General features: G+C 39.0%; 1 protein-coding gene across 1 annotated transcript in view; it reads left to right on the plus strand.

Moving 5' to 3' along the window:
- The window catches only part of LOC121962833 (phosphatidylinositol 3-kinase regulatory subunit alpha-like), a 213,303-nt gene that overhangs the window by 106,264 nt on the left and 81,485 nt on the right, over positions 1-25,554 (plus strand). The window contains exon 4 of the mRNA XM_042513146.1: positions 10,705-10,836. Coding sequence (XP_042369080.1) covers positions 10,705-10,836 — 132 coding nt within the window. The remainder of the gene's footprint in view (positions 1-10,704; positions 10,837-25,554) is intronic.

Below are 25,554 nucleotides of genomic sequence, written 5' to 3' on the forward strand. Positions count from 1 at the left end.
TTTAACAAAGTAAATGTGATTTCAGAAAAATGTTTTGCAATATGACAAGTAATATTATGCATGCAAAAGTTTAAATAACTTTATAAATCAAAATAATTAAAAGATAAGCAACGAGTCCTCATACATTATATGAGAAGCTGGAATCATCAAATATTTTTTGCATGAAAATTATTTACACAGTTATATAAAAAATTGCCAAATATTTTTCTATGTTATCAACTATTGTTTCAGCTTCACTTGAATACTTTCATTTGGTTTGTGTTTTGTAAAATACTTACCAAATAATACTAGTGGAGTGAAAAGCGCAATATTTCCTTTTGAAGTGCAGAGAAGTAGAATGTGACATGAGATTAAAATACTCAACTATCATAAAGTTTCCTCAGATTTGTATTTTAGTACATTACTTGAGTAAATGTACTTGCTTACATTCCAGCTCTGGTCAGCAAAGGGATGCAGTAATGTTACAGTAATTTAGATTAATTGACCAATTATAGTAGTAGTTCTTTATCCCTGACGTCATTCAGTCATTATCCAGTATCTAAATTTTATAATACTCATGCATTTTCTAAATGTTCCTCAAGTATACAACTATACTATATATAAAAATGTTGTATACCATTATACAACATTTTTGCTTCGGCTGGGCAACAATTTGACAACAATTTCACCACTTGTAAAATTTGCTCTTACCTAAGAGAAGGGCAAAAATAAGAAGACATTGACGAATCCCAAAAACCAGTAGGCACTAACAAAATAAGATCAAATCCTGGATATGAGCAAAACAAAAGAGAATATTTGTTTGTATATTATCTCTTGCAAAAAGCCAAAGGTGCAATTTTGTTGTTGATGCCGTAAGAAACAGTGACTCAACTGTGTCTCCACTTTGAGATTTTCTAGGTTTAAACATGATGGTGTATAACAGGTCAAATGAAAACACCAGGCCACAGTAAACAGTCAAGAGATGTGAAACTCCTACCACATTTTTTTCTTTTTAACTTGTCAGTCCTGATATTTAGCTATATTTTCTGTGGTCAACAGCTTCCAGTGAGGGTGCAACTAGGGTGGTAAAGGAACTCTGATTTAGGAGTTACAGTTCAGTGCGAATTCAGTTCAGCAGGGAAAAAACACAAAGCATAAGGGTATGTTTCTTTTCATGTATTTTATACAGACAATAGTGCAAATTTTAAAGACAGACAAGATCCTACTTCTGGGAACTAAGGTAATATTTTGCCCGTTGGCAACTTTGGAAAGCTGTTTTAATTCTAAAACTAAGGAACCACTTGTACAGTGTATGTAGACTGGGCAGACACTTTCCTCAAATAAAAAAGCAGGCCACAACAGGCTTTAAAACTGAAAATTATATTTATGTCTTCACAACGGTGAAGCTCTGGCCAGAGGAATTGTTTCCAGGTTGTCCATATGTCCCATTCTCAGGAACAAAATATCTCAAGAACACCTGAAGGGAATTTCGTTGAAATTTGGCACAAACATCTACTTAGACTCAATGATGAACTAATTAGAGTTTGGTGGTCTAAGGTCAAGGTCTCTACGACATGACATAAAATAAATTAGTTCCACCTTGGCTGAAAACTTTAAAACTTTAATATATCCCATTCAGCTTTTGTTCCTTGTCTTGGACGCATCTCTCTCTGATTGGCATTTCCCCTTTACCCCGTGGACCACAGCAGTTGGAGCACACACCTCAGACATAGGCTCTGCGTTATGCAAACTGAACATTGATATTAGATGACAAAGCAACAAGACAACACATATAATACCTGCTTTAATTATAGCTGCATTATGTCAGATTATGTCTAAAGTTGATTCTGTGAAACACACTTTTTACTTTGAGCAAAGGCTTTAATCCACTGCAGTGAATATATGATTCTGACATTTGGTTATAAAGATAATTATTTCAGGTGTGAGCAGAAATGCTGGCCGCTACCATGGCAGTGTTGAGTCTATTAATACTTGAATTCATCAGCTTCGGATTTCTCAAAAAGCTTATCGCTGTTCACGGGAGAACTGCTTTTTTAAAGTGGAAGCTCTGCTCTTAAGCCCTGTTGATTTAAATGAAATCTCTATTGTACTCTAATTCTTTGACAGCCAATTCCTCCACTATCGGTCTCTGACTCCCTCTGCTTTAGTTTAATCACTGAGATTGGATTAGCTGGGAACAACTTTTCCACAAACTCGCTGGATTGCGTTGCAGTTTTTCCTCTGAAAATTGCTTGTTGGTTTGAATCAGAGCGCTGTAATGCTGGCGAGAGCAGATGATCACACAGCTTTTGTAGTGTAATGAGATTCTTATTGGAATGCTGCTGAGAGGGCACACACACACATACACACACACACACACACACACACACACACACACACACACTGCTAACAGGCAAGCACATAATACACAGAGATGAACACAGGGGTTTTGTATATTACATTAAAATGCAGCTTTATCTGATTAAACCATACTGCCGTCATTGTGTATTAAACCGGGGATGGATTTTGTCCTTCAAATTTCCTGTGGCTCAAGTTCAAGTTCAGTCAAAGTGCGTCTTTCTTCTGTGTCAGTTCTGGATGTTACGGCCTTGGGCGCCAGAACGAGGCAGCCTTTAGTTCAAATAGACGGGGTCCTTCACTCAGCGTCTTTTACGTCTATGATGAGACCTCCATACATCTACTGTACCTGTACATTCTGGGTCCAGATAACAGAGGCACACTTCTGTCATTAACTTCTTGCTGCAGTGACCTCAACAACAACCAGAGAAAATAGGCCTTTCTTATTTCCTGGAGAGAGCACTGAGCTGTCTGTGGTGTGGCAGCCTTGACCAGCTGAAATTGAAACTGTGTAATATCTTTATTGTTGATGTTGTTGCAACCACCAATGTGGCCTCAACTTCTATGAGCACAAAGTTGTTTAGAGACATCCATGACTGACTGAGAGTAACATTTCCCTGCTGATAGTTTTGAATAGGGTTGTCAAAGGATTACATTTGGGATTCATTGTTGAATTTCCATAGTTAATCGTGATTAATCAAATTTTTTAAACATGTTTACAAGCCCAATTATTTTTTTTGCAATTGAAAACAGTTTTGAAGTATATATATATATAGAGTGTCTTGACTCTGAAGCCGAGTTTGTCGCACACGACAAAAAATGTGCATAGTTTATAAATAATTTCATAAAGGTTGAACCATATATCGCTCCATACTTCTTTTTTTTTGCTGGAATCTAGCAACTGTGCTGTTCCAGTGATGCTCTCAAGCTTCCAAATTCAGCCTGGAACTAGTGCGTCTTTTCTGGGATTTTGTACAATAAATCCATACTCATAGACTCTATTTTATCCACATTGTTCATTTATCATCACCAGTTTTGATGCTAACGGCCATATTTGTTTTTCCATATTGCCCTGTGAGAGTCTTGTGACCAGTCAGAGGTTTCTATGACTCTCGCGGGCATAATGCTTGCAAGAGTCCTTTGACCAGTCAGAGGCTCCTGTGTGCCTGCAGGCAGGTTACTCCAGGTCATTCTGTCCACTCTGTGGAAGTGTTAATCTTGTGATGTGGCTTTCTGTCTCACTTCAGACAAAAACTGCTTTGAAAAATGGCATAAGTAATGCAACACACAAAAAGCATTTGGACTCTTCTGGGGGAGAAATGTAAATAGTTTGTAAACTACATTGGTTATAATGTTGTTTTTTTTAACATTCTAAGTCTGAACACTTAGCAGAACTGTTTTAAGGGAACATAAAAAGCTTAGTTTTTTTCTGTCTTTATGGTCCCATCACTATTTTTACATTCAAGTGACATCACTGCAGCACAAATATTCATATAGCCCAGGTTGTCCTGAAAACAGTAACAGCTTTCAAAAATGGCTTCGGTCTCTTGGGAATTAAATGATAGCATTTGCACTTCTCAGGAGTTCCAGTTTAGTTGCTTTGTTTGATTCATACATGTCCTGTATGTGTGAAACCATTGTTCCCTTTGACAGTAAGACATATGACTGGTCACAACATGCCTAAGGACATCCTGTAGACCTGAGTCTTCCACCATGTTGACTGGCCTGCAGTCAGTTTTCACCCATTTAGCAGTGCTGTAGTTACATTCTTGGATTTGGTTTCAACCACAGGTCTTGCCTTCTTTGGCGATGCAGTTGCCCGCTGACATCAGTCTAATTAGCTGCACCTTTGTGCTCAGCTCATAGGTGTGAGCAAAATCCTGCATGGGACTAGCATAAAGTGGGCATGTCTGTGAAGGGGATACTCATGGGTACCCATAGAACCAATTTTCATGTATTTTTATGTTTCTATAACACCGGTAGTCACTGAAAAATACTTTTCTGTGCATCTAAAAATGACAAGAAAAATGCCACACTCATGCAGAAGAGTAGAGCTCGACAGGAGGAATAGTTTTTCTGGCAACATGTTTCTAGTGATGCATCTTGGTGTGATCAGGGCCAAATGGCAAAGGCCACGTTTATATGTAAATAACCCTAGTAACAATGGAAGTCTTTCCTTTGTGTTAAAAAAAAAACCCAAAAACATCTGTGTTCATATGATAATATTGTGAGAATGATCCTCATGTACACAGACACGCAAAACAACCAAAAAAGCTGTGGTATGCATGCCAAGCCAGTGGCTGGTGTTGTAACTTTGTAGTGACACACAATAGAAGAACACCATGTGCATTCACGAAGTGCAGCTGTGACATTACCATTCTCACAGGATCTGTGCATTGCCAGTTTACACAACATGGAAGGGGTTGCGTTTGCAAAAGATTACACTGTGGAACCTGGTTACAAGAGTTAGCACCTTCAGGCCCCTTCAGGAAAGGCCTAACCGCAACAAAAGTTTAACGTTTCAAGCAAGAACTGTTGCCATGTAAATGGCCCTTAAAACAGGATACTAAATTAGTTTTCAACTAGCAATTTGTGCTCATCATATCACTAGCTTATGGTCTCTAATGATGTTGGTTTTCTTTCAGTGTAACATTGAAGACAGATTTTCAAAACTCTTCTGAATCAAACGTTTCCACTCTGGAATGTACTTTTTTGCCATTCTTCCATCTCATCAAATAAAACACATGTATTTTAGTTGAAGGTGTGCTGAGTAACCTCGGGCCTGATTGTGTACCATCAATGAAAATTGCTTCACTTAACCTTCAAACAGGAAATACCGATATAAACACTTGCACGCTCAGTCTCATCGAAGCCAATCAACTGTTCCTGCCAAATGGATGCTGTGTAAGATGCACCATTCCAATAACTAGACCCTGCTCTTGACTATCGACCCTGTTTCAGTCCATTCATTCATCCCGCCTTTCATTCATCTGCCCGTCTGTTGACTGATCCATAGCCGGTGTCTGACAGAGCCTTGATTAGCTGACTGCCGGATCAAACATGGAGTGGAAAATGGCCACATGCATTTATGTGTGTGTGACATGATGTATGCAGAGAGAGGTAAAAGCAGAGGGAAATGGTAAACAAAACAGAAGGTGAGGGATGATATAGAGAGCAATCATGAGTGAGACGGAAGACGGAGACAGATCAAAGGTGAAGTGACAAGTCGAAGTTGCTCCATTAGGAAGAGGATGAGAAAAATCTGTCAGATCCTGTCAATGCACAGACATGCACAGGAAGTGATAATCAATAATGACCTATCTGGGTATGAGTGTGCACGTAAGTGTGTGTGTAGATCTGTCTGTTTATATGCATAACTTAAGGACACGTTGGTTAAATGCAAAGCTGAGCAAATGGATAGAATCTCCAAATTGGTCTTCTTGCTGCAAAAGAAGACAGGTTACACAGCAGGAGAGAAATGGAAACAGGGAGAGGGGGCGTTTTCTGGGGAAAGTAGAAGGTAAGAGCGAGAGAGAGAATTAAGACCTAAACTTTGGATCAGTGAGAGGAGGAGAGAGGAAGACAGAGGACTTAATTGATGTGGGGATTTCTAGTTCCCTCAATCCTTCAGTGAGCAGTGTAATGATGCTGCACTGGCTGTGGCCCCAGAGTACGGCTCTGTTTCATCAAATGTCATTAAAGCTGCTCTGCTGACTTAGGCCGTTCTGCCCGGCATACCTCACCATAGCCCTCAACCCAGCAGAGCCAGGCCTCTGCAGTCAAATGTTACCCTTGTTTTAACATTTTAACCCTTTCAAGCCTGAGGAAATTGGCTGGATTTCTTTGGGAAGAAGGTTTCGAGGCAGACCCAGAACATGCTGGAGGGATTATATATCTTGTCTGGCCTGGGAACGCCTCGGGATCCCCCAAGCGGAGCTTGAAAATGTTGCTTGCGAAAAGGGATGTCTGGAGTACTTTGCTCAGCCTACTGCCCCTGTGACCTGGCCCCAGATAAATGGATGAAAATGGATGGATGGAGTAGGAAGCAAATATATGGACCAAGACTCCCTCTTTTCTGCACCGGTCATATCTCCATAAACCAGTGCCAGTGCATATGCTAATAAAGAGTTAAGCAGGTCCAGAGATTACATCTCGACCAATATGTTCCACCACTTCACACAGACTGTTTACCTGCAGCCCACAAGTGTTTGGTCGATACTACTTCAACTGCAAACGGAAATCATAAAGTTTCTGTTAACAGGAGCGCACCGACTGCAAGCTACTGTGTGTAATACACTAACTACATACTGTAAGTATCTCACACAGCCCCACTTCAGAAAATCCAAACTATCACTTTAATAAGTATCAGTATCTATCTCCGAGTCTGACTTCATGTATGCTTGAGTCCCAGTGAGTCACAAGTCCAGAGAATAGGGACACAAGTCTGCATCCAGGACTTGAGTACTCCATCACTGGTGTTCACTGGTGGATGGACATTTTTCTACAATAAATGCTGATGTAAAAGTAGCTCACACATGCTCTCATGACCACAGTACAGGCTGACTCTTTTTAACATATTATTTTTATTTTGACTACAAATCCACTTGTTAGTGTCTCCTTTTAATTACACAAGGACATTTCTGCTCTTTCTGTTTGGCCAGTCTTTTTTGGCGCCCCTTCCTTACCTGGCTTTGCTGCCTCATAAATACTAACCAGGCAGTAAACTGGGTCACTAACATCCAGCTCTGTTGGGGAAAAAAAAGAAGCATGGATTCATGCCACCAGGGCACAGACAGATTCATGCCACCAATTTGTGTGTTTTTTGCTATCAGACACCAAATATCATGGTGTCTGAAACAAACAAATAGCTGCTGTTGCTTGTGGTCAAACTAGCTGTCAGTGTTTTCCACCATGGCTTAAAAAGAGTCATTATTAACAATCTGTGAAAGGCAAAATATCCCTAAATTTTACTTTTCTTGTGTCCAAATTATTTTCATCTGATAATAAATCATGAACCCAGTGACTTCAAAGAAATCATGTGCATTTCTTGAGAACAATCGTGCTATTTTGTTGTTAGCGTGGGAAGGGCAGTCGTGTCTTAGCAAAATTTGTCCAAAACAAGCACTTTTTGTCATTGCTGCCTCCCTCCACCCTTTGAAGTCATTTTGAACTCATGACCAGCCAACACATTGTCTGCATTCATACACACACTATCTGCTTTATTGGAAATCCTGTTTTGTGCAGACCTAGAGTCTGGCACTGTTCCACTTAAATAAAGATAATAATAAAAAACTATAAATATTTATTTCTTCTGCCTCCACACTGGTTGTTGGAGGCATGTTTTTGGGTTGTCCATCTGTCCCATTCTTGTGAACACGATATCTCAAGAACACTTTGAGAGTAATTCTTCAAATTTGCTTAAACGTCTACTTAAACTTAAGGATGAACTGTTTAGGTTTTGGTAGTTATAAGTCAAAGGTCAACGTCACTATGATCTGTCTTACTGTCAACACAATATCTCAAGAACACCTTTAGGGTTTTTTTTTTTTTTAACAAATTCCACAAATATTCACTTAGACTTAATGAACTGATTAGAATTTGGTGGTCAAAGGTCAAGGTCACTTTGACCTTGTGTTCGTCTCATTGTCATGAACGCAATATATCAATAGGGCCTTGAGGGAGTTTCCTTTAATTTTTTCAGATTATTCCCATATATGTTTGTTTTTTTTAACTTTGTTTATTGCTTTTTTGTACTAATTTTCAGGTAATTTTCTTGTACTTTTTGCCAATTTCTTGGAAAATGTTTGGGTCATTTCTTCTTTCTTCACACATAGTCTTCTCATGTTTCTGAAAGAAATCAAGCCAATTTGCTCAGGTTTCAAAGGGTTAAAGATTTAAAATAATCTAGATCAGTGCATTTGTATTATTATTAACTCAGAGTTGTTGTTTTGTTTTGTTTTTTACAGCTGGACAATTAAAAGAGATTTTAAGTAGTCACGCTAACAATTGAAAAATTAGTGGGGAAGAAAGAAGCTTGGTTGTATGTACGTTCCTCTAATACAGCAAGCATCACAATAAGCCAGTATTCCCAGTATCTTTTATACCAGAAGTGCAAACTAATATAACACAATCGCCACTGTCATTATAACCAGCACAAATTACAATATGCTCTTTAGGAGTCAAATTGTTTTATGCTCTAATACCCCTCCATCCGCCCACACACACACATACACACACACATACACACACAAAAGACAAAGTGTATTAATATCTTTTCTTGAGCCTGGGTCCCATGGCAACACCAAATTTGCTCTGTCTGGGTGTTGGGATGATCAAATCCCCCAGACAAATCACTGCACGATAACACAGGCCTCAGCACTGCCGTGTGAAGAGGTCAGCCATTGATATTAATGGCCTGCTGGGTTACTGGCCTGTGGTGATTGGTTAAGTTTATTCAGGCATTAGTTAGAGGGGCAAATCAATGAGATTTAACTGCCGTTTTGACTCCAGAGGGTTGGGTGCATATGATGCGGAGAAGAGCTGGAGGTGGAGGATGGGATGAGAAAGATGAAGTGTGACGGGTAAAGAAATAGGAGGAATAGGAAAGAAAGCAAAAAGAGGAGCAAGTGGACCTGGTGTAGGATGATAAAAGATAAAAGGCAACGGGAGAAAGGTCAGGGAGGACGGGGAGGAATACTGGGGAGGAAGGTTAAAAGGGGAGCTGGGAGTGGGGGGACAGGAGAGGAGGAGGGTTGAGGTGAAAGATGGAGGACGGAAAAAACGTCCTGTGGTGCCATGTGGTTTGTCCTTTGCTAATCTGCTGAAGTGCTCACGCAGCCTTCTTATCTGTTGTTTTGTCTACAGGTGGAGAGATTTGTAAATTTGTGTTGTGTTGGACATCTCAGCATCTTTTTTATCTGCGGCCGAGTGACAGTGTTTCTATTTCCCAGAAACAACTGACCATGAGACTTTACACACTCAGACTGCCACTGACCCAGTCCTACAATAGTTTATCTGAGTGTTTCGCCAAAGATACAGGACCTCGTTAGTTCCTACAGTTCATCCTAGTTTATTTTATTTTGTTTAACGTAGTTCCTACAGTTCTGCTTTCATTTTATTTTATTTTATTTAACCAAGTTACTACAGTTCTGATGACAGTTTGTTTTTATTTTATTAAATCAAGTTCCTACGATTCATCTTACAGTTTTACTTTTTTATTTAACCTAGTTCCTACAGTTCTGCCTATAGTTTATTTTTGTATTTTATATAACCCAGTTCCTACAGTTTAGCTTATATTTTATTTTATTGTATTTAACTTTGATTTAACCAGGACTAGTCCCATTGAGATTCAATTTTTTTTTCCTGGCTATGACAGCAGCATGAGAAATTTTTCATAAGAGGAACAAACACTAAAAACACAACTGCAAAAAGTTGAAAAACAAATAGCATAAAGTTTTTACAAACAAGACTTACAACAAATAGCTGAACTAAGCAGAACTGTTCTGCTCTGTATATTACCCCCACGACCCGGCCCTGGATAAGCGGAAGAAAACGGAAGGATGGATGGAACTAAAATTAGCAGCATCCAGTAGCAAGACATGTGGTCAAAGGTCTTTAATCCTGGTCTTAGAATCTCCCAGGGTTATAATACAGTCCCATTTAACCCTTTGAAACCTGAGATTTCTTTCAGAAACATGAGGAGAAGGTAATATGCAACAAAAGAAGAAATTAACCCCCAAAAATTGCAAGATATTTGTGAAAAGTACAAGAAAATTACCTGAAAATTTATGCAAAAAAAACAAACCAAAACAAAATTAAAAAAAAATAAAAACAAACAAAAATATGGATATATCTGAAAAAGGTGTTGTGTTAAGCAATGTCAAAGCAGAAATGGATTAGTGATGAAATATTACATAACACCCAAGCCTAGTTGGACTGACTAACAGTTTGAATATGGCAATGATCCATCTGGCACAAATACCCAAAAGGCTCCTTTTAGTCTCTACATGGTCTGGGGGCTCATATTGGTGTCTGTAAAGGATAATAAGTCTAAACTTTATACAGAAACATGAGGACACTAGCAGTTGCTTTGACACTGTCATGATAGCCTGCATGTTGTGACATCTAAAAGTTAATGTGATTTTTATTCCTTTAGCTTTTCTGACTGACTTGTGTTTTGTCCTTTAACTCTCCAGTGAGAAATTTTATTAACAGTCAGTTTTCTCAAAGTGATTATCTGAGTGTCTGGGCCCGTGTTTGGTCAGCATGGAGCTTAGGCCAGAGATGAAAATAAAACATCACTTTATCACACACACACAATCATTAACACTTCCCCTTTGTTGTCCTTTCTGTGCTTTGTCCTCCCAGATCCATTCTCAGTGGACCTGGACCAGTACGATGAGGTTTCTCTGACTGACGCTCTCAGAGGCTTCCTGCAGGATCTTCCCGCCCCCATCATCCCTGCCACTGTCTACAGCGAGCTGGTCTACACCGCTCAAGGTACAGTGTGGTGCACTACAACACACACAGATATAACTGAAGATATTATTCAAAATTACACTTACTTTACCTTAGGGTTGTTAAAAGACAAATCAATTCTCAGATACTAATCAATATCAAAAATGAGAATTGGATATGATACTTGTTTGCAACAGTAACTATAGTGCCTTCTTCTGCTCATCTTTGATGCACAATTACACACACAGTGCTGATGCAGACAGGCAGGCACACAGCCACTCCTCTCACTCGCAGCTGAATAGGTTAGCGGTCGTGCATAACACCGTCAGCTCGTCTATGTCGCCGGCATTAAACTAAACTTAATGGTTTTAATGACATCACATCACCACAATCCTCGATTCCCTTCACTGGCTCCCTGTTAGTTTTAGAATTGATTTCAAGATTTTACTGATCACCCTTAAAGCCCATCTGGGTCTGGCTCCTAGTTACATAACAGAAATGTTGACCCCTTATGAGCAAGTCTGCGACCTTAGATCCTCATGTTGGGTCTTTGTGGTCGTTCCAAAGTCAAGGCTTAAAACTAGAGGTGACCGTCTTTTTCCATCAGGGCCCCTCGGCTTTGGAGCGACCTGCCTGAGGATATGGCTTGCAGAATCAGTGACTTTATTTATTTGCCTTGTTAATTATTATTAAATATTTATTTTATTTCCTTTTATTTGTGGTTTTATTGCTCTTATGGCTTCTGTTGTTGTTTTTATCTATTTCTTTGTAGTATTTTATATCAGCATTTTTCGTCCTGCACCTTGCATCATCTAGGACTATTTGGCTTTCTGTTGTTGTATCGCAGTCTATGTATCCCATTTCTGCTTTGCTTTGTTTGTCAAAGCACTTTGTTTATAAAGGTGCTATAAAGTAAGGCTATTATTATTATTTTTACTAACACAGCAAGTGTTGCTGCTGCAGGGCCTTCATGACGTGTTTTAGTTGAAAACAAAAAAAGCAAAAGTGTCGTTTGGAAGTATTTTGCATACGATGCAAACGACCAAAGAAAGGCTAAGAATGTCATTAAGCCACTATGCAAACAATGCTACAGAGTGTTGGCAACAAAGGTGAGTAGCACAACAAATTTGGCGAAGCATCTGAAGGACCGACACCCCAGTCTTGATTAGGAATTTTAAGAGGCTCCTGTTTCAACATCACTGAAGTATGAAACATTTATCACAAATGTTAACCTGGCCAGTAGCACACATTAATGTTAGCTGTTTTGTTATTATCCATTAGCAGCCACATTAGCTATTATTGTTATGCTATCTGTAAGCTAGCTGCTAACAGCTAATAAAAAAAAAAAACCAAAATATGTGAGCTAGGTAGCCAACATTAACATGTTTAAATATTGTTGTCATTGATGTCTCTTAAGTTTATGTCCCATCCCCCGTGGTATCGAAAATTGCATTGCATATTTTTCTTGGTTTCTAGTACCATGACAACCCTGCTGTACCTCTAGTTAAAAGCTGGCATATAGAAGCGGAGATCTTAAAATCTAAAGCAAAAAAACAAAACAAAATGATTCATGGAAAGTCTGTCTTTTAATGTATTTATTTTCATTTTCAACAATCCCACCCTTGCTTCTGACAATGAGTGGCAACTATGTAAGACCAAAGTTAAAGTTTCAGAAACTTTATAAAGTAAAACTACCTAATATGACCCACATTAAATGTCACATTTTGAGTTTGGCTGTAAGCAGCATTTTCATGGCTGATGACTGGTGTGAGTTTGGACCTCCAGCTGCATCCTCTGTCATCTGCTCTCCATTCTCACGCTCTGCAGGGTTAAACTCTGGAGCCCAGTCTGAGCCCAGGGTGTTTTTTTTTCCTCTGTCACTTGGCATGAGTGCCGACACCCGTCACACCTGACAGATTTCAGCCATATCTGGATGTAAAGACGACAAGGCTGTACCCTCTCGTCAGCATCAAATTTCTGCTAATCCCCTGACAGCTTCAGGGTTCAGTGAAAACAAACTGTGAGCTGAAGCGTGGCTCCTCTCCAGGTTCTCACTCTTTTCTCATTTTCTGTACGGCTGACCCGCCTGTTCGCCCTTTCACCTGCTGCCTACCTCGCCCAGCAGGCCCTCCTCTCTCTGGCTTTTAGAGACTCTCACACTCTTATCTATCTTTAATGAACACTTCCTTGACATTTGGAGTTTCATGCTTTGCGTGGGTGGTGTGCGTGCCAGTGTGTGGAAATAAAAGGAAGCCAAAGACAGATGAACAGTACGCGAATGTGTATTAGCATTGTGCACGTTAGCGTGTTTGTTAGTTCAGAGGCATCGTCTGAGCTCGCAGGAAGCTCGCACCAGCTTCCCTTCAACCTCCTCCCAAAACATTACTTGGCTAAGCTCCTTGACATAATCTCCAGCTGAAAACCCCCTCAATTATGTAAGTACTTTTCTCTCTCTCTCTCTGTCTCTCGGTTCTCGTCCCGTTAAGTGACAACCCTTTTCTTATTTTACTTATTCATGGAAACATTTTAAGTCAGGATAAACCACTTTAAAATGATGCATCAAGTATTTTGCTCAGGTCATCTGAGGTTAAACCCGATGAAATTGAACTTCTTATTTCGGAAGGGGGGTAACTTACAGAGCATCGAGGGATTTCTTGTGTGAAATCAGAGAGTATTACTCAGTCAGGGTAAGTCACGCAATAATATTGAGAGATCTCTAAAAAATAAACTATTTGCTTGAGGGGTGAGTGTTGAGAATTTGGTCCATCCCTTCCTGTCCTGTCTTTTTTTAGCTACCATTTAGGTTTGTACTTGACTCGGCCTTCAGGTCTTAGACCAAAGCTTCTACTGGATACATTCCTCAGCGAGCATATACCTGCACATAGTCAGCAGCACCGTTCAAACTCGTTGTCTGTAGCCTTATGATGAGAATAAATTACTATTTATTTTTCTCTTCATTATACATCAAGTTAATTGTAGGCGTTTTCTGTTTGGGAGCAGGTTATTTTTGACCTAACCTTGGTTGTTTTTTTTTCCAGCTGTCAGACTCAAGCTACACAAATGAAAAGCTAAACAAAACAGATCTGGCAATTTGATCTCATCTCGACTCATCATATTTTGCAACTTGGGCAGAAGCAGCCTTTTACCTGTATTTTGACACAGAGGGTGTTGGGGGTAAGAAGGGTCAGTGGTCATGTTTAGGCAACAAAACGACTTGGCAGTAGTTAGGAAAAGATTGCAGTTTTTTGGGAAAACAACAAACAAACAAACAACAAATACCTGGCTTTGAGTGTCACAGTTGCAGTGGTAAGATGGTTTCAGTGCTTAGGTTTTGGCATCAAAACTACTTGGTTATGGTCAGGGAAAAGATTGCAGATGTTTCAGAAAAACACCTGGCTTTGAATAGCATAAATGCTGCGTTAAGAGGGTTTCAGGGATCAAATTTAGGCAACAAACGTACTTGGTAAGGAAAGGATTGCAGATGTTGCTTAAAATGCCTAGTTTTATGTGACACGAACGCAGGGGTAACAAGGTCTTAGCAGTTAGGTTTCGGCTTCAAAACTTCTTGCTTAGGATAAAGAAAAGGTTGCAGAGGTCACACAAAAAAGGCCCACCTTGCTTTGAATGGCACGATTGTGGCAGCAACAGGGTTTCAGTGATTAGGTTTAGGCACCAAAACTACTTGGTTATGATCCAGAGAAGATTGTAGATGTTTCTAATAAATACATTGCTTTGAGTGACAGGAACGGGACGGTGAGAAGAATTCAGCGGCCAGGTCTCAGCAACAAACTTCTTGGTTATGGTTAGGAAAAGATTGTGGATGTGATAATGCAAAATCCTTGCTCTGAGTGCCACAAATGTGGCTGTAAGATGGTTTCACTTGTAAGGTTTAAGCAACAAAACGGCTTGATTATAGATAGGGAATGATTACGGAATGATTAACATTTGTTTCCAAACACTTGTTTCCTGCATCTAGATCCATTGTTTGTTGGACCAACCCAACCTGAATGGACTTTCACACTTTTTAAATCATTTTGCTCTGAGCGTCTAATAATGATGATGCAGATGCGTTCATTGTGGAGTTAGTGAAAAACATATTACAAAGAATGCTGGCCAGGCTGTGCATTTTGACACTTTTGACAGAGGTTTGGAAGTCCCTCAATTGTTACACCACCCCCATGACCATCAGACAGTTGAAATATTACTAACATTTGCCTTAACGTGCAATTAATTCTTTTGCAATGATTCTAAATATATGATTATTTCTTTGTTTCCATTGTTTGATCGATCTTTTACTATTTTAAATGGCAAAAAATAGTAGAAAAAAAAACGAAAACATAACAGCCACATTGACGCCTTGTTTCTTGTACTGGATATATTCAAGCATGCTCAAGCTCATCAGCAGAGTAGTAATGAGAAGTCAGGTTGTAATGGCCATACTGTACATTTGAATGAATATGAGCGGACGTTAATCATCAGCTAGTAGATGACGCAGCATGTGAATGAGCCAGTAATGTCGGTGCAGGCATAAAGCAGCTTCTGTAAGTGTCTGCCAAAGCAAGCTTGAGTGCTCCTCCTAAACGGACAACAAAGCTCTATTTTTGCAGCTATTTCCTGAAGTAAAATACCCTTAATACGCTCCATTTATTATTGTGCATCTGATATACACACACTGTAAAAATACACTATTTGTTTTAACTTTAAAAAAGTCAGTAGGCAGGTTTTAATTACAGATTTATGCAAAAAGTACGTAATATTTTTAAAATGTTGATAAAACACAATTGTGAAATGACTACGTTTCCACTGAGTTATGTTATGCTACTTCTCTGATGATAACATTACAGTAACCATGGTGATGGATGTTCAAAACATTAGCAGCTTTATTTCTATTGCAGCCACAGCACTAGCCGTCATTATTTTCAATTTAAGGCGACACAGGCGTGTTACGACAGTGATGTTGGAAAGGCCCCTTATACGTAGGAGCGGCCAAGTATGAGGGAATTCTGCGAGGTGATAGTCCACGATTCAACAGAGGAATTGCTGATTCAAAACTTCCAGATGATCTGATCAACTTTTGAAGAGTTATGTGATGCAATAACAGCTCTTGTAGCTCCTGCTGCATCATGAGGGAGCCAGTTCCTACTGACAAGCACACAGCCATAGCATCATGTGACCTAGAAAAGCAAAAAAAAGTGTTTCAAGTGTAGTTTTATATGGCTTTTTCTGATCACCTGAAATACCACCTTAAGTGTAAAAATGTTTTCGCTGTCAACTTGAAAATTTCAGGCAGCCTGGACGCCAGCTTTTTAAAGTGAAAAGAGATTTTAGACTAAGATTTTAGAGTTGATTTTTACAGTGCATAAATACAAAACAAAAAACAGCTGCATCAGCAGAAAAACACTTAACTTTTAAACTTCTTAGCTTTTAACTCTACTATTAGCAATGCGTTCCCCCTGTACTGTATATATTGGACATTGAGGGTGTGTCTTTGTGAATATATCCATGTGGATGGAGTCAGTAACAGTGACTTCATGAGAAGACAGTTACTGTCTGTCCTGTTGGAGTTTAATCCGGGGATTTGTTGATGTTGTAACATTTGAAACCCCCTCTCATTCCTCTTTTATTGTTACCTTTCCTCTGGCTGTCCTGCTGCCTGGGAGACGAGTCTTTGTCCCATCTGTTTGATCTGCGTCCATTTTTCCAGTCAGTGGCTCATCATGGGAAAACCCACAAACTATTATAAAGAAAGATAAAATGTGGGTGGGAGGGGATTTTCACATACCTTTTTGAACTCTACTGATCCACTAGTGGGACAGCTGTCATAGTTGTTATGCACAGTTCTGTTCAGCAGCCCTCCAAAAACGACAAGATTTTGAGATCGCACAGTCTTTAAAAAATGCCATGGGGGAAATGTGTGTAAACAGATGCAAATCCCATTTGAACTAGCTTCATGGTTTCATTTGAAGCAGAATTAAAACTAAAAATAAAAGTTTATGTGCGTCATCATAGTCAAACTCCTTTTTACCCTCAAATTAGTCCAATCATTTTCCATTTCAGAGCGGTTCTTCATTCTGACAGAATAATTACATTTGTTGTCATCAGATGGCTGTAATCCCCGAAAATCCTCTTCTCATCTGTTCCTACAACAACCGGACCACAGCCAGCCTTTTGTTATCTGGCTTTGCCACTTTTTGGTTTTTATTATTTCCAGCTTTTTCAAAGAAAGATGCTAAGATCATGATGCTGTCACATGTGCCAAAGCGCCTTAAACCATTTGAACCCTTTGAAACCTGGAGGGACACCACTTCTCTTGTGCTGCTTTCAGACACCTTTTTTTCTTTGTTTTTTTTTTTTACCCTCCTTTTTTTTTGTTTTGGGTAAATTTCTTGTTAACTTCTTGCTAATTTGGGGGTAATTTTTCTAAACTTAAGTTTGTTCTTTTTTTCCAGACCATTTCCTTTTCTAAATTTCTTTTTGTTTTTCCATTTATTTTGGTTTTATTATTATGAATCTTATTTTATTTACTAATTTTCTGGTAATTTTCTTGTACTTCTTTTTTTTTTAATTAATTTTTGGGTCATTTCCTCTTTTGGTGCCCATTGCCATCTTTCCATGTTTTTAAAAGAAATCAAGACAATTTTCCCCTAATTACTCTTGATGGCTGTTCCATCAATGTGTCAGTGCAGTGCAAAAAAGAGTAGCAGGTGCCACCATGTACGGTAGCCTTGGCCACCAGTGTATGAATGTGTGTGTGAATAGGTGAATGTGACTCGTAGTCTAAAAGGACCTTGAGTTGTCCAAATGACCAGAAAAGCACTGGTGGGTTCAGGTCCATTTACCATTTGCTGAGGGTTCAAATGTTTAAAGTAATGATGGCTGCAGAGGAGAGATGAATGAGTGTGATTTGAGGTCAGTAGGAACTGACAACCTTTTTACCTTTTCAGGTGGAAGTTTTTTTGTTTCTCAACATTTTTATATTGGAAATCTAAGGTCTCAGTCCATGCCTTTCTTATTCTTCCTCATGTTCCTTCTGTCTTTTGTCTCCGAGTCTCTTATCCTAATTTTATCTGAGACCTTCCACACTTCCTGCCCTCGGTCCTTTTTGCTTTTTTATTTCTTCCTCTTCCTCACCCCCTGCCTCCCTCCCCGATGCCTATTTTTCATCCTCTCCCTGTCTTTTCTCATTCATTAGTTTACTGAGAGTTATTAACCTTAATGGTCTCACAGAGGTCATGGTCTGTGAGGATAAAGGCCAGCTGTCTGTGTCTGACTGACCACTGTCCATCTGGAGCTTCAGAGAGAAGCTGCCGCATACAGACTCTGTTACAAGACTATAAGGATTCCATTCCATTTCCATCTTATTTCATCAAAGAAGGCAACATTTTCCATGTTATTCTGTCTTTTCCCTCTGAATTTTTGGGGGGATTTTTGGTCATAGAACATGGTCAAAAGTATGTGGGAATCTTAGCAACATGTTTTTACTTGCCTTAGTCCTAAAGCTTGAAACACAGTTACATCACTTGGTTAACAAGATAGGATTCAGACACACCAAACCGACATCAGAGAGCTAGCAGCGACGAAAAGCCACCTGCTGTGTGGACTCACTTTGCATTACATTATGTGGTCTTATGTGAGGGGACGTTACGTTAAGTTGCGTTACGTTAAGTTGCGTTACGTTAAGTTGCGTTACGTTAAGTTGCATTACGTTAAGTTGCGTTACGTTAAATTGCAGTATGTTAAGCTGTGTTTGGTTATGTTGCATTACGTGGCCCAAACTTTCCTCCTTATGCTCTGTACACCACCTGACTTCCTCCTTTGCTGCCATCATATGCTAGATTATGCTTCAAGTCCTACAAGTTTATGTTGAATGTGGAAATGAGATCGTCACTAGGCGGGTTTTCATTAACCGTCAAATTGCGCAAATGAAAATTGGGAATACAAAATGTGCCTACTGAAAACACGTCAATTTAAAAACAAACCCCTGTTTATCGCAACTCGCATAAGGTGGTATTTCAGACAATTCAAAAAAGCCATATTTGTAAAAACTGCAATGGAAACACTTTTTTTGCTTTTATAGCTCATATGACGTGGAACACCGGGTGGCAGTAATGCAACTTTATTGATGCCAACCTCCATTAAATCCAAACTGTACAACAAAGTCACATGACATTCTGCAAACCATGACTCAGTACGTGTGGACGGAGGAACAGACCAAGATCTTCTTAACTCTGATACAAGACAAAGAAATTACAGCAGTGTTAGATTGGCTTTATTAAGTGGCTGCAATAGAAATAAACCTGATAAAGTTTTGGACATCAGTGTTAGTTTGACAATTGACTATGGCACAATATTATTGCAAGAGGAAAGTTGCATATCATTGCGTGAGAAGTAGCATAATATCACTCGGAGTGATAAGCAATCATCTTGCCATTGTTTTTTTTTCCAAATCCACCAAGTGTCACTACTGCAAGACAATGATCTCAAACAACTTTACCGCAGAGTGCAATTATTTTTATTGGGTGTTGTTCTCTTTTGATTTGTTTAACTCCATTTTTTTTTCTTTATCGCAATATCACTGCAAATGAGTGAAATCTGAGTGATTTTCACTAATTAAATTAAAGTTTGAATGAATGAATATAACTGAGTTCAGCCTGCAGTGTATAGGTCACATAAAAATAGCTTCCTGGGTCATGACTGGCTGGCTTATATACAAATTAAAATGCTTTTCTTTACTTAGGTGTAAGTACAGACAGAGAATGAGAACAGCCTGACTGACCTCGTTCTGGGGATCATCGGATAATCTATTCAGCATCTATGTATATAAATGCAATTAGTGTAATGCAATTGAATTTGATTTATTTGGCAGACACCTCTCTCTAAAGCAAATTACAACAAGTGCATTTAAGTTCCCACAGCTAGAAAAAAAACAAAAAAAAACAAAAACATAAAGCAGGTTTATTGCTACGATTACGTCGATTTTTTTTTTTTTTTTTTTTTTAAAGAACTGGGATATGGAGCTTGATCATATACCCCCAATATTATTCAGGCCATCATATAAAATGTCATTTGAAATAGTATAGAATAGAAGAGTAACCCAAAAGGTGAGTGAATTTTCCACTTTTGTTCTTCCTGAGTAATCAGAATTAAGTGATGAAGCAGTCAAAACACAACTGTACTTTTTTCCCTGTCTCAGTGGAATTCATTTAAATAAGAATTATCTCCAAAATAGTCCTGCGGTGAAGCTCCGCTTAACCCGAGTTCTTCGTCCTCTTCCTCTTCTTGACTCCCCCATTGTCCAGTGTCCACTCGTCCAGAGTCCCGCGGGAACAGATGGACAGGCCAAGTTCCCTCTACAGCCTTGACCTCTATTGACCGGTGGGGTCAGCTACAATCCATAATAAAAGAGGGAGGTGTGTGTGGGGGGGCGGGGGCAGAGATGGTCGTCTATGATCACTAGTGGTCAGACAGAGAGACGTGACTTCCATGACCTCCATCAGGCTGTACCAGATTGTCATCCATCCATCACCGCCCACCTGCCCTCCCAAAAGACACACACAAACACAAACAGACACAAGCACACAGTAACCTCTAGTGTCCCTGAACTTCCTTGATTCTCCAATGCTCCCTACATTTATAATCCTTGTAATATTCATTACATCAAATCTCATTTTGATACCATTTATGGCTGTCACATTTTGTCAATAGCCATTAAATGCCTTTCCATTCTCTAACCTACCCAACCCTTACCTCATAGCAAAGTCCACCAGTCTGTGTGGGCTTCAAACTGCGAACCTGCTTCCCAGGGACTAACAGGAAATGATGCATGGATGTGCTCGGCATTATTTGGACAAAGGCTGTTGAATGCATTAATTCACAAAACGTCAACTGGATTTGTTTGGCTGCTTTGTAAGTGTTTTTGCATCTCTGCCAGAGAAGCTCTAGATAAATTACCACATTCATGTTGTGTCGGAAGGTCAGATTTTCTGAGCTGGGAAGTCATTCTTCTGACTTTTGTGTTCATGTGTTTTGAGGTCATAAAGTGGGAACAACATGGACAATATAAACAAGATAGGTTGAGTAAGTGAGTGAGTGAGTGAGTGAGTTTTGAACACAGCTACTATTTCCATGCTTCCAGCCATTTCTGCTGCCCTGAAAGGTCATGCAAACGTCACAATTCGGCAGCTCAGGTATCATTGTAAAGGCAGTGTAATTTATACTAGGCAAATGGAGAAGAATGTACATCATATTATGTAAGTTAATGTTTTAGGGCTGTTTTTTTAACATGTGTTATTATGAATATTAATGTGATTTTGAATGAGCCTGTCCCACTCTGGGGACACAACCCAGATCTGTGAGAATCTATAGCTCATTCTCTCTCTCTCTTTGTTTCTTCATCTATTCAGTCAGTCAGCTGTCAGATATACAGTCAGCTGTTCTGTCAGTTCCCTCAGCTCTCTGTTGGCGCTCCATGTTATTGGGATCGATTTGAACATAGTTCCTTCGCAGACGGCCAAATGCACCAATACCTCACACTGTCAGTCAATACCTGTCAGCATTCTAACACCTGGATACATACAGCATGTAAACATGTAGAGCATTGCATGACACAAATCACTGTACAATATTTATGTCAAGCAGCAGTGCAGTTTCAACTCTTTCCACAAAGAAGGCTCCTGTGTGTCGAGATGAGACGATCACTATTGACCCGTTTATTGTCTGCTACAAGTCAAGGTCCACTTTTTTATCCACTATAACTGAAAAGTGACAGTTTCTACCTTTTATAACCTTTGCCTGATACCAATTGTACTCTACAGTCTGCGGTAACTCTAAAGAATGAACGCTTAAAGGGAAACTGTTCAGTTTTGAGCACATTATTTAGTCAGTCTTCTGTTAATACCTACAGTTGCACTATTAATTAACCTTTACAACGTCTTGCATTTATTACATATTACACATTATAACAAAGTAAGTGATCCTATTGTAAAATCTTTTGGGAATTCTTTTTATCATATGAAAAAAAAACCCAAAATCTGTATATAACAGGTTAACAGTCAAGTTCATTTGTGTTTTATCATGATCAGGCTAATTGTTATACTCATATTCATTATCCTGACAACACAAGAGGATGTTTAAAAGAACATGAAGGATACTTTTTTTTTTCCTGTGGATATCTATATTTTTCCTTTAATTGAAACTTTGAGATATTCACACACACTCACAAAAGATGAATAATGAGAAAATACTTCAGAAATCTGTGTGTTACAATCATAATGTTTATGTCTACAGTAGCCCAGAACAGACAAATCAGACACTGTTTACATGATGTTAGAATAACTTAAATTATTGTTTTAGTTTGATTAAAACTTGACTTTTAAAATACATGTAAACATGTTAGTCCGACTGAAATTGTACTAAGTTGAATTTCTGGAAGTGAACTAAAACACCTGGATAATGCAGTTGGAGGTGATTTACTCTTTCATGTAGACGCCTCAGCTGGGCCTGAAGGGTCTTGGGTGTTCTGTGCTTGCTCCATAGTCCCTACGCCGGGCTTTGACACGGAAGTCGAACATCTTAAATTAGTTTAAGAATAAAACAAAGAAAAAGCATGGAAAAAACTATACTTGTGCGTATCCAAAAACTTGTTGACATCGAAGTCTTTCATAAAGTCTAAAAACAGGTAGATTTTCTTTTGCATGCATCTCTACTCCACAGCTCTGCAAACTGTATGCAAATTGGTTTGTGAACAAAGTATCCATGACAACGCACATAGCCGAACATAGAGACAAGACTCTGTGTGTCGCTGGTAAAAATTCCCAGTTGAGAAAAATATTCTGAATTGGCTTTACACATGTCCAAGTAATGCTCCTAAAACCTGAATAATTACAGCAAATCCCACCTGTCTTAACCAGAAAATGCTAAATTCGGAAAATGGACTATTTTAGAATATTATGCTGTTTATCAAATTTAGAATATTGTCATATTCTGACTTATATAGGAATACTGGTGTGCATGTAATCGTAACCAGTGACAGCTTGGTTTGTGGCTTTTACAGCAAGAAAATAAGTAAGAATATTTTCTAAAATGTGTCCAAAACTAGGTTGTAAATGCAGATTTTTTCTGTGAACATACTGGATCAAAAAGAAGAGCTACAAATGGAATCCCTGAGCAGACGGCAGATTCAGACAGAGATAAATGGACCTGATGAGTGTGGTGCTCAGTGGCAGATCTGTGCTCTCCCACTGAGCTCCCCCCGCCATAAACCCAGCACGCAGCAGGCTCAGGCACAGATGTTTTCCCGTTTGCAGCTTGTTTGGAGTGGTAAAGGTCCTGCGGTGAGAGCGCTCGTCAATACGTCTGGTCCTCTTCAAACACGGCCCATTGTCTGAACCCCGGCTAATACAAGAAAAGGACTCGTATTATCCCCTACGCTGCCTCCCGCTGGGTCATTTTTACAGGCATCCGTATACGACGCCCCTGTGATTTTCCCCATAGTCTCTGTCAGGCTAGCTGGCTAGCAGCTGGTTGCTGGACTGAGTCTGAATTCAAATCACTGATGTCCTGCCAAGGCCGTACATCTCCTTAAAGTCATCGAGCAGTTGGCTGCATGCTCGGTTGGATATTGATGGAGGTGCCGCTCACCAGGCAGCACAGCAGGGACGTCTGCTCTGTGTTCAATGGGTGTGAGGGAAATGGTGAAATGTTTTTTAATGTGATAGATGATAAAACATCCAATGTGTTCACTACGTGTTAAGACATACTGATGCATAGACTTTCATCTTTTCACCGTCTGATTACTTAGCACATAGTGATGCACGGTTTTCTTGAATGTAAGTAAGTTGGAGCAGAGCCCCCCCCCCCCCCAAAAAAAAAAGACTTCCAGCAGCTCCAAAGCTGATGCTTACCTCAGATAAAGGCAAGATCAAGTGTGACATGTTGCTTCACAGTGAAATTCCAGCCACCTGTCATGTACTTATTTTAATTTGAAATATGAAATACTTTATTTTGAATGTGAGTGTGTATGGTTGTTTGTCTGTATGTGTCGGCCCTGCGATGGTCTGGAACAGTCCAGGGTGTACCCCGCCTTCTGCCCGATGACAGCTGGGATTGGCTCCAGCCCCCCCACAACCCTTACGAGGACAAGCGGTTACAGAAAATGACTGACTGACTGAAATACTTTATTTTGAAAAATGTGTGTTATAAACGTTAGATTCTGATTTTGATTTTCTGATTTTTTCAGGTCTACCTACTTTCAGGGGTCACTGAACTCCATACTGGCCATGACCTCACCTGTTTTTAGGTTTGGTTTAACCTTAACCCTTCGAAACATAGGCAAATTGGCTTAATTTATATAAAAAAAAAACATGGGAAGAAGGCAATTAGCACCTTAAGAAATAAACCAGAAATCAACAAAATTACTCAAAAAAACTGAAAAACAAAACCCTATCCCAAAAGCAAAACAACAAAACAAAACAAAAAAGGAAAAGTTAAAAAACAAGAAAGAATTAAATGACATGAAGATAAGATTAAAAATTATAATATTTAAATAATTGTGAAAAATTAAAAAATTATCTGAACTTTTTTTCTCACTTTTTTGGAAAAAGCAGTTTTGTAAATCTACTTCTTCCTGTTTTTTTTTGCCAAGTTGCTCATTACCTTTTTCCCTGTGTTTTTTTTTAAGGAAATAAAACCAATTTGCTCAGGGTTGAAGGGGTTGAAATACTTGTGAAAGGCATCTGAAAGCAGCACAAGAAAAGCGATGTCCATTCAGATTTCAGAGGGTTGAAATGGCTTTTTGCACAGAATAAGGTCCTTGGATTTTAGCTCTCATTTTAAAAGTGAAGCCACCAGTATTTGGGGACTCGAGTCACATGACTTGACTCCAGTCTTTTTCAAGTCGTTGGAGACTTTACACTTGCTTGATTAACTAACATTGCTAAAACATTTGACTTTGACTTGATATTCATGACTTTAGACTTTGACTTGTGAGATGACTTGAACAGACTTGATTTTTTTATTAAATACTAATATTTTTTTTTAGATTTTGAGAAATTGCTTTTTGTTTTTGAAAGATGATTTCTTGAGCAGTGCGTGTAAACCTGGAAACTAGGTGATCTATTGATTGGGATTGATACATCAATTCAATGAGCAACAATCCAGATGCAAAGAGAAAACGTTGATCCGTATCATCCTCATTTGGATGCACCTTCATTTTGAAGTCCTGTATCACAGTCTAACAGCAGCAGACAGATACCTGCCAGGTATCGCATGCTGCATTCATGTGATGTTGGAAGTTGTTGTTGGAGTTTCAGAGTTGGGACGTTGTTCTTCCGACTTCGTTGTGTTCATGTGCTTTGAGGTCTTGAAGTGGAAACAACTTGGAGGCTGCACAGAAAATGGGCTGCATTTTAATTTTGAGCATTTAAGTAAGAGGTTGATAGCTGTTTCCAGTTTATATATAAAATATATATAAACTGGAAACTTTTTTATATTTAATTTAGGTAACTCTACATGAACAGAAGTTAATACTACTAATACTACTACTAAATACTGCATTTATTTTGTCCAGTTGGCAACTTGTGTTATAAACTGTTATTAATGTTAGTATACTCACCTTGCATGCTTCATTAAGTTTGCTTGTTTGCTACAGCTAATAGATGCATACACTGATGTGCAACTAGTAAAGGTAAATGATACTAGGCATTGTGGGCCATTGTGAATGGTAATTACCGTAAATACGATATTTCCAAGGAGCACATGATG

This window comes from Plectropomus leopardus, chromosome 3 (assembly GCF_008729295.1).
Source record: "Plectropomus leopardus isolate mb chromosome 3, YSFRI_Pleo_2.0, whole genome shotgun sequence".
Lineage (NCBI taxonomy): Eukaryota > Metazoa > Chordata > Actinopteri > Perciformes > Serranidae > Plectropomus > Plectropomus leopardus.